The following is a 10,436-nucleotide window of genomic DNA, read 5'->3' on the forward strand; positions in this document are numbered from 1 at the left end:
GTATTTTTATTGTCTCTCTAGAAAGGGAAATGAAGCCTTTTCATTCTCTGTTAAAGAAACTCCTGAGCTAGAAGGAGAGTTTTGAAAAGAGGCAGCTGGAAGGAAGGTTGGGCAATCTACTTCTGTAGAGATACTGTCTCAGAAACCCAAGGAGAGGTCGCTATGAGTCGGATCCAACTCGACGACAGTGACTGGTGAGGCTGGCCTTAGCCAAATAGGACTCAAGAGAGGAAAGCCCAAGTATGTGCATGTCTCCAGACCCCACCCTCCTTCAGAGATTACAGGAGAGAATAAAAGCAGTGTGTGACCCGGAGCAAATTGCCTGACTTCATCTTTTCCATGTGTATTTGGCCTCCTGTGAGGACTATGCATCATTAATATAAATTTCTGGCAGTCAATAAAACTGTAGTCGATGCAGAAAATGTGTCACCTTTGAAAATCCCGTGCCTTCTATGAAATGGGTAACGTGTCCATTCTTCCCTACACAGAGGCAGCAGTAGTCACTGGCAGAATTTATTACCTGAGGCAGTTTGAGGAATTCCAGACTCAGATCATAGCCTTACCCATCACGAGAACACCAGAACCTTTCAAACCTCTCCTCCACCCACAGGTAAAGTGAGAGATTAAAGGGTGCAGACCAAATTATGTCACTGCTATTATATCCTCATTTTTGATTCGCAATCTCAGAGTCACAAATAGACATAAGGTGATTTAGATCCAAACCTTATACAGAAAACCCACAATTAAGATTTATCCTAGTACCGGGCACAGGATTCAGAGATTTCATTCAGACAGACAAAAAAATACCAAAAGTCTTCCTAGTTATGAGAAGGGAAAGGTTTTGTTTAAAATAATCAGAATTAAGGGGAATTGTCCAATCATCATCAAAGAGTCCGAGAGTGAGCCTAGAAGGGGAGGCTAATCCTACAGGATGGAAAAGCCAGGAGCATTGATCAAACCCTGCTGGACTAGTTCAAGTCATGATTTAAGGTCTCCCGGACTGTTCTTAGATAGGACTCTCCTGGTTGCCTATGGACAAGGGAGCCTGCAGTGGCTGCCCCTGATTTAGTTTGCCTAGGGTGAGGGTACAAATTAAATTAGGCAGAATTCTTAGGAGTTAAAGTGGCAATGTTAAAGCAGAAATGAGAAGCCTATTGATGATTTCTACATTTGGGGTATGTAAGCAGGTCTGACCTCACATGGCATTCGGTTTTTATTTGTTTGATTGGTTTTAAAATGATCTTAGAAAGGTCAATCTCTTTCCTTATCTCCTTTTATCAAGAAATCAAATAGCCCTTATTTCCAGAAACACTGTGCTCTAAACTAAAATTGCTGGCCACCTCCTATCCCAGACCCTAAATTGCAGATTTTCATGAAAACCAGCTTTGGGACAGTTAAGTCTTGATGGAGCTGTGTCCTCGTAATTCACCCCACCCCCACCTGGCCACAGTCATGGTGGAACCAGGAACTCAGTGGGCAGATTCTCCCATCCTTGCTCAACTAAGGCACTCCAGGAAGAAGGGGAGTTTCTGACACCTGCTTGCCAAACTGCTCTGTCTGCTGAACTTTGTTCAGCATGAATGGCTCATTCAGTTACGAGTTCCCCCAAACTATCCCTACTTGTGTTTTTAAGGCACATCTCTTCCTCTGTGTAAAGGTCTCTGTTCATAATGAATTATTTCAATTATTCTTACCATTCAAGAGAAACTTCTGTATCAAAGCCCACCAACCCAGCCACTTGGCCCCAGAAATGCTAAGAAGGTGGGGATGAGGGCAGAGCCCAATTAACATCAAGGATTCTGGTCACTGGGGTCACATTTCAGCATGACTTTCAACCCCAATCCCTTTCTGGATGTTTCAAAGGCTTCCAGAGCTTTCTCCAGAGGAAACCTATGGGTGACTAAAGGCTTAACATTCACAGACTTGGATGCAAGCATTGAAATCGCCATCGGCCACCTGTAAAAGATGACAAGCAATTACATTTAACCTTCAGGAGGGAAACAGCCAGGTCCCCAAACTACCAAGCACAACACCAGGTTGGTCATATATATTCATAGCACTGTGATTCTGCAATGCCAATTTCACAGACCAACAATGGAGGAAATGACCTTATGACTTGTGATCTGGAGGTACACAGCCTGTTTCCAAACGCGCCCACTCTGCAATGTCTTCCACGAAGCTCAGAATTCTTTCAGCATTAAGGCATAAGGCACACAGAGGCCAATGTGAAAAGGCAGATAAACCTCAGGGAGGCAGCCCAGGATAATCCAGTTCCACCCACTGGCAGCTTAGCTTGGCAGAGTTAACTGGAAAACACATGCTGTGCTGAGGGAATGGAGGCACACACTACAGCTGGGAGTAAGGGACACTGCTGGGGGGGATGTTGCAGAGGGGAGAGGATGGGGTTGCAGAACATGGGGCAGGGTGAACAAAGACCCTCTTACTCCCCAGGATGGGCCCTGGGGCCCAGGAATAGAAGCCAATAGACTCGAGTTCTTACTTTTGCCCTCCTTGTTCCCAAGAAGAATGGAGATCTGGCCACTTAAGAAAATGGAAGAGAGAGGTGATGAGTGGTAGACATCAAACAAGAGCATTCTTTAACCACTTCACCTCCCTCTGCCATCTTTGCCTTCCCACTCTCTAACCAGGACTGACTGTTCTCTCTAGGTCCCTATCATATCTCATGGTTGTCGCTGTGGTCAGGGAGTGCCCCTCATGAATAAATAGGTAGAGACTCCCAGTACCAGATGCCACGTGGAGCCTGCCCTTCTCTGGCTGGTCACTCACCACCTCTGGTTCACCCACAACACTTACGTGTTGCAGTATCGAAACACGCCCTTGATGTCCACTTCCCGGATTGCTGCACGCACCAGGGGCACAGTGATCATCTCGGGGCCCAACCCCACAAGCACCAGGGTCCCACCAGAACGTGTTGCCTGAAGAGGGAGTAAAAAACAAGAAAACTCAGAAGATAAGAAAGTGTAGACTTCCCACTCCCGATAATACACTATAGTCACATAAATGCCTCCTGACTGCATCAGATGAGTGCCTCAAGTGCAGAAAATGATTCTTTCTATACTGCTGAACTCTTCAACATTTTGAGCAAACTCAATGGAACAAAAGAGTAAATGTTATGTCCTTTAAAGATGCTGAGATGATACACCTTGCCAACAGAGAAATAGGGACAGTGGAAACATCTCCCACTGTCCACAGCATCCCAGGAAAGAGCCCAGGAAATCTTCCTTACAAACAAAATTAATCTCTAAAGCCCCTGTACCTTTCAAAGCTTTACTAATTCAGTACCAGACACTGGCTTCAGTCATTTCCATGTCTCAGCACCTGTTTCTCCTCTAGGGTGGCCCTCTACAAGAAAAAAACTTTAGTCAAATCTCAAAAGGACCAGCCTATCAGCTCACCAGAATGAGATAAATGAGAAAATTACAAAGCCCTATACAAATGGGTAGGGTTATTAGAAAACCATGGTTTCAAAAGTTTTAAATATGCAGGCTGGCATTTAGAAATATTTCTGTTCTAGAGACTTTCACCCCAAAAGTATTAGTCATAAATGATCTTGTCTTCCTTGAACATCCATCTACCTTATCAATTCCCTCCTTGGAGAGGGTCAAGGGTGGCAGTGAAATTTCTCTTGACAATTTCCACATAATTTTGCAAGGGTATTATGCCTGTTCTGGAGACTTTTGGAGATCACAGTGCTGGATGTTGTAGCAGACAGAAAAATGGACAATACACTCACTTGAAGTTTCCATTATAGTCATCATCAGTGGCAAGCACTAATTGGGACCATTCTAAACGCTGAGCAGTGGAGTTACCAACAGGCATCCAGCACTTTGTACCTCCCAGGTGAAGGATACACCATGGAGATGGGCCTGTGATGCAGGGAGCAAGAGGCAGAATTCAGGGTCTGGGCAGTATGGAGGTGACTCCTGACTGCCCCTTCTGATGATGCCTCCCTAGTAGGGTTGCTAAAGGATTAACAACAATGGCACTCAACACCAGTGTGGGTTCAAAGTGTAGCGTTTTATGTTTTTATTGAAGTAACTTACAAACTATCTGCAAACATACACTACACTGTCAGTAAGGGGAAAAATATCTCCCAACCAGAAAATATTGCTGTCTTCGTTGGAAAACCTGGTGTGTATATGTGTTTAAAGTTGGAACGAGCAATAGAAAACTGTTATTGAGAGATTTCCTAAGAAACGCCGTCTTTCATCAGATCAGCTATTCCTCTCTACCAGGTAATGAGAAGCAGTATCAAACTGGGCATCCCAACCTGCCAAGAGGCCAGCAGTTTGCTGACCACAGGCAAAGGAATGCCTGGACTACCTGACCACTGTTTTGTGGGTGTGACCTCTGCACCAAGGAGATGACATCAATTCTGTCCCAAAGTATCTGTCACGTCTCCTCATGAACACTGTCCAGTCACAACCTGACAGGGAAGTGATTCTCAGCTATGTTCCTGTATGGTGCCTCCGCCTAGCCTGCCCCTTGGCAGACAGCAGCCTATAGCATTCTGCAATATCTGTCATGCATGATAGTTTTACTCTCCACATCAGGAGGGCCATCAGCTTCGGGGCTAGTAAGGTCTCTGGCGTCACATTCACCTCCATGCCTACTTCCTGTAGCCTGTCAACTAGGCTTCCACTATCAAAAGCTAGAGATGCCAACTGTTTCCAAATGTCCTCAGGGCAGGGCAGGAGGGGAAGGAAAGCCTCACATTGGAAGCCATGTCTTTCAGGTCCCTCAGCTCATAGTGCCTATCTGTGGAGTAGGGTCACTGACCTGTCAGCAGCTTGAAGACAGTGGACATACCTTACTTGTTGTCATAGCTCTCACACTGCCCAGCACAGAGCCGGGTACACAGCAGGTCCCCAAGACAAACTATGGGCAGATGGATCATATGCAGATGCATCAATCCTCTGAGATTTGGTGTCCCTTCACCTCTTCCCACATGGGGACCACTGACAATGGAAGAGAGGGCTGGCTGACTCAAGTGGAAGATCAGGACAGGTGAAGTAGCACCTACTCCTCCTTCCTTCTCACCACTTCCTCAGCCCCTGTTGCCCAGGTAGGAAGAGGTTTGGCCAGCTTGAGGCACCAGCTTTCCCCAGAAGGCCTTTTGTGGTGCAAAGTACCCTTACACATGAACCAGCTATGACTCAGAAGGAAAGAGGAAGCCTGTGCTACTGTAGGGAAGCAGAACAGGAGGCAGAGGCAGGAGGCCCAGTGGTAGCTGCTATCAGATGCTCTCCCAGCCTGGTCTCTCCCCCCAGCACAGTTAGCCACTGACTCCTTGTCTTCTCCTTCCCCTCCTCTCCTGAGCAGCAGGACACAAGTAGGAAAATCTCAGGCACTGGGGCCTGGCAAGGCAGTGATGTGCTCTAGGACTCTCTCATTGTAAAATGTAGAAAATGGTTAAGTACTTTCCAGGATTGTTGTGCAGGATGAGGCATCATGCTTATAAAGTACCTTACAGAGGATCTAGCACACTGCAGGGTTTGGAACCTATGAGTTCCTTTTTACAACAGTGGTCTCATACAGTATTTGTTCTTTTGAAATTCACTAATTTCACTAGGTTCCAGATCTTTCTCCCTGTTTTCTTCATGCTTTGATCTGCCAATGCCACTCCCCCAACTCCTTGCTGACTTCCCAGAAATTGCTGGTGGAGTCAATGATGAGCAAATTAGTTAGGGGCAGCTTATCTGTTCTCAGTTCTAGAAGAGATAGCAGTAATCAACTGTGAGTCTGAAAAATCACCTCACCTTTGTGACTAACTGAATTAACGGCTATAACTTACTAACAAACGTCTCAAAGACTGCAGTTTTCCTCAATAAAACATGAAAGGGATTTCCCACACACAGCCAATGCACAGTTCCCTGTTTCTCCTGTGGGTCTTTTTGCCAGAAGTACTACTTTTACGATCATTAATATGATCATGAAAATTACCTCATCCTAAAGGTGTTTTTTCAGTGTCCTTGTTTGAACTTTACAACAATCCAATGAACATAAAGTATTACTATCTCTACAAGAGAGATAAGAAAACAAAGACAAAGAGATTAGTTTTGTCCAACCTATATGTTTGTGGGTGCAGTTTCATTCGCCTTCCCACACCTGTTCAGCTTGTGTGTCTAGTTATATATCCAGTCACTGGTTATTGTTATTACTGCTATTGTAGGCTTGTGTATGTAACAGCACTTACCTCTGTTGCCTTTAACTCTTGCTCCTCCTACTGTCTTCCTCTGCCTAGATCATTTTGTGATCTTTCCCTTACTGTCTTCCCCTTCACTTAAGCTAATATGTGTCTATCTTCTAGTTAGTGATTTATCCTCCCTTCCCTTCTCACCCCTTGTTGTGTTGTTGTTATGTGCTGTCGAGTCAGCCCCAACTCATAGTGACCCCTCTTTGGGTTTCCTAGGTGGTGTCACTACGGAAGTAGATTGTCCAACCTTCCTTCCGAGGAGTGGCTGGTGGGTTTGAACCATTAGCCTTCTGGTTAGCAGTCAAGTGCCTTAGGCACTATGCTACCAGAGCTCCCTTCTCACCCCTAGTAACCATGAAAGACTGTTTGTTTGTGTGAAAACCTTTTCTTGACTTTGTACAACGGTGGACTCATACAGTATTTGTCCCTTTGAAATTCACTAATTTCACTCAGCATAACGTCCTCCAGGTTCATCCATGTTGTGCGGTGTTTCACAGATTAATCAGTATTCTTTAACATTGTGTAGTATTCCATTGTGTGTATATACCATAGTTGGTTTATCTGTTCATCTGTTGATAGGTATTTAGGTTGTTTCTACTTTTTGCTATTGTGAATAGTGCTTAAGGGAACATGGGTGTGCATATATTTGTTCATGTCACAGCTCTTATATTCTGTAGGACATATACCTAGTGGTGGGATTGCTGAATCATATGGTATTTCTACTTCCAACTTTTTAAGGAAGCGCCATACAGTTTTCCACATTGGTTGTACTATTTTACAATCCCACTAATAGTGTATGAGGGTTCTAGTCTATGACAGAGGATATTTCTATATATGTATTTACATAGACTACCAATATATCTAGGAGCTCTGGTGGCATAGTGCCTAAGGCATTTGACTGCTAACCAGAAGGCTGGTGGTTCAAACCCACCAGCCACTCCTCAGAAGGAAGATTGGGCAATCTACTTCCATAGTGATACCACCTTGGAAACCCAAGGAGGGGTTGCTATGAGTCAGATCTGACTCGCCGGCAGTAAGTTGGGTTTTTGTTTTTGTTACCAATATATCTATGAATGTAGTAAAACATAAAGGGGACAAAGTTATGCAAACTTCTTAGCCACAACCAAACACCTTGAGGGAATGAATTGCTGGGCCTGTGGGCTCAGGACCATAGTCTCGGGCAACATCAAGGTCAGTTGGCACAATAGAGTCCACAAAGAAAATGTTCCACAACCTACTTTGGTCAATAGCTACTGGGGACTTAAAAACTTGTGGGGGCCATCTAAGGTGCAACTACTGGTGACTCCTTGTCCTGAGCAAAGAAGAATAAAGGAAATCAGACATGCACAAAAGCAATTAATCCAAAGGACTAATCAAGCATGCAAACCTCAGCCTCCTGAGACCAAAAGAACTAGACGATCCCCAGTTACCACTACCAACTGCTCTGAAAGGGATCACATTAAAAGTCCTGGATAAAGTGGGAGAAAAATATGGAACAAAACTCAAAATCATAAAAAAAAAAAAGACCAGACTCACTAGTCAGATAGAGACTGGTGGAACCCCCAAGATTATGGCCCTTAGTCATCCTTCAACCTTGGAAATGAACTCAACCTTGTGGCTCAACTTTCAGCAAAACAACAGACAAACCTATGAGGTGAACAATAACACTAGGGAAGTATGTATTCTTTAGAATAATCAGCCATTCAAGAGTCAAAGAGTAGCATCTGCCCAAAGACAAAATTCAAAAGTCAGGAAGGGATAAGAAAGAAGGAGGAACAGAAATAAGAAACACAGGGAAGAAGCAGGATGAGGACGTTACATTGTGGGGACTGCAATCAATGGAATGAAACAAAATATGTATGAATTGTTGAATGGAAAACTGATTTGTTCTGTAATCTTCACCTAAATCACAATATAAAGGAGAGAGATTAATTTTGTTTTGGCTCACAGAGCAAGTCAGAGGGGAAGCTTGGTGTCAGAAAACCTTACTTCTACTCTGTTCACTAACTCACAGATTCCCCAAAGCTGCCCACCAACCCTAGTGTCCTCATCCCACTCACATAGATGCCCGCCTGGATGGCAGCCTCTGCCCCTGTGCACTCGATGGTGATTTCCGGCTTGCATCCCAGCAGACCTTCCACTTGACTGGCAATTTCCTGAGGGCTCTCTTTGGAAATCTGGAGGATAAGATCTGCCCCAATTTCCTTGGCTTTGGACAACCGAGAGGCAGACAGATCTAAAGTTGAACAAAATTTTTTTTCAAACTGAGAAACTGAATAGGTGATTAGGGAGAAAATAAAATGGAGGTACAGGTTTTGATGCCAATGAAGCTCTGAGCACAACACGTATGCTTCACATATGCTTCTACAACCCCATGCTTCCATACATACTACATATCTCCACATAAACATGGATATCTCACAGATACCTTTTACTCTCTCTCTCTCTCTTTCTCTCTCTCTCCCTCTCATGCTGTTCTTGTTAGGTGCTGGTGGCGTCAGCTCCAAATCATAGTGACCCTGTGTACAACAGAATGAAACACTGCCCAGTCCTACGCCAGCCTCACAATTCTTACTATGCGTGAGCCCATCATTGCAGCCACCGTGTCAATCAATCTTGTTGAGGCTCTTCCCTTTTTTTCACTGACTGACCCTCTGCTTTAGCAAGCATGATATCCTTCTCTAGGAAATGTTCCCTTCAGACAACATGACCAAAGTAGGTGAGACAAAGTCTGGCCATTCTCGCTTCCAAGGAGCATTCCGGCTGCACTTCTTTCAGGACAGAATTGTTTGTTCTTCTGGCAGTCCATGGTACTTCTAGTATTCTTTACCAACACCACAACTTAAAAGCATCAACTCTTCTTCAGTCTTCCTTATTCTCTGTCCAGCTTTTAGATGCAAATAAAGCTATTAAAAATACCATGGCTTGGGTTAGGGGCACCTTAGTCACCAGCCACTCCTCGGAAGGAAGGTTGGGCAATCCTACTTCCGTAGTGATACTGCCTCGGAAACCCAAGGAGGGGTCGCTATGAGTCAGGGCTGACTCGACGGCACATAACAACAACAACAACAACAGTCTTCAAAGAGACATCTTTGCTCTTCAGCACTTCAAAGAGGTCTTTTGCAGCAGATTTGCCCAGTGCAATATGTCATCTGATTTCTTGACTGCTGCTTCCATTGGTGCTGATTTTGAAACCAAGTAATATGAAATCTTTGACAACTTCTCAATTTTTTTTTCCATTAATCGTGATGCCACTTATTGGTCCAGTTGTGAGGATTTTTGCTTTCTTTATGTTGAAGTGTAATCCATACTGCAGTTTTTAATCTTCATCAGTAAGTGCTTCAAATCATCTTCACTTTCAGCAAGCAAGGTTGTATCGTGTGCATATTGCAGGTTGTTAATGAATCTTTCACCGATCTTGATGCCACATTCTTCTTCATATAGTCCAGCCTCTCAGATTATTTGCTCAGCATACAGACTCAATAAGCATGGTGAAAGAATACAACCCTGACTCACTCTCTTCTTTATGAACAGCAGTGAAACACTCTCTCTCTATTCCTCTATAATCCATACCCCTATCCAAACCACATAGCTACCCACACAAAACTCATAGATATCTTCTCTCTCTCATACACACATACTCACATCCCTGTATAATCCCACGTATCTCCATATATACCACACAACTCTACCACATACCTATATACACATATATACACACTCACAGATGCCTCTCCTCACACATACACTCTCTCTCTCACAGATACCTTCTCCTCACACATACACATACACACACATACTTTCAGATCTCCCACACGTACCACATAACTTACACACCAAAAAAAACCAAACTCACTGCCATCAAGTAGATTCTGACTCATAGCGACCCCTTTTGGGTTTCCAAGGTGGTAAATCTTTATGGAAGTAGATTGCCCAGTTTTCCTTCTGAGAAGTGGCTGGTGAGTTTGAACCACCTACCTTCTGGTTAGCAGTCAAATGCCTTAGGCACTACACTACCAGAGCTCCTACCTTATATTCAGACACCCTCTTATATACATATCACCTTCCAACACACATTATCACTTCATGTCATACACACAAACACACCTTCTTTGCCCCGTTGTTGTTGTTATGTGCCGTCGAGTCGGCCCCGACTCATAGCGACCCCTCCTTGGGTTTCTGAGGCAGTATCACTACGGAAGTAGGATTGCCCAACCTT

General features: G+C 44.2%; 1 protein-coding gene across 1 annotated transcript in view; it reads right to left on the reverse strand.

Annotated features, from left to right (window-relative positions):
* Positions 1-1,790: 1,790 nt before the first annotated feature.
* The window catches only part of SORD (sorbitol dehydrogenase), a 56,638-nt gene continuing 47,992 nt past the window's right edge, over positions 1,791-10,436 (reverse strand). Inside the window, exons 7-9 of the mRNA XM_007935229.2 lie at positions 8,278-8,453; positions 2,815-2,936; positions 1,791-1,956 (exon numbers count right to left, since the gene is read on the reverse strand). Of these exons, the coding sequence (XP_007933420.1) occupies positions 1,791-1,956; positions 2,815-2,936; positions 8,278-8,453 (464 nt within the window). The remainder of the gene's footprint in view (positions 1,957-2,814; positions 2,937-8,277; positions 8,454-10,436) is intronic.

Source organism: Orycteropus afer, unplaced genomic scaffold (assembly GCF_000298275.1).
Source record: "Orycteropus afer afer isolate SDZICR_OR568_19922 unplaced genomic scaffold, OryAfe1.0 scaffold00026, whole genome shotgun sequence".
In the NCBI taxonomy this organism is placed as follows: Eukaryota; Metazoa; Chordata; class Mammalia; order Tubulidentata; family Orycteropodidae; genus Orycteropus; species Orycteropus afer.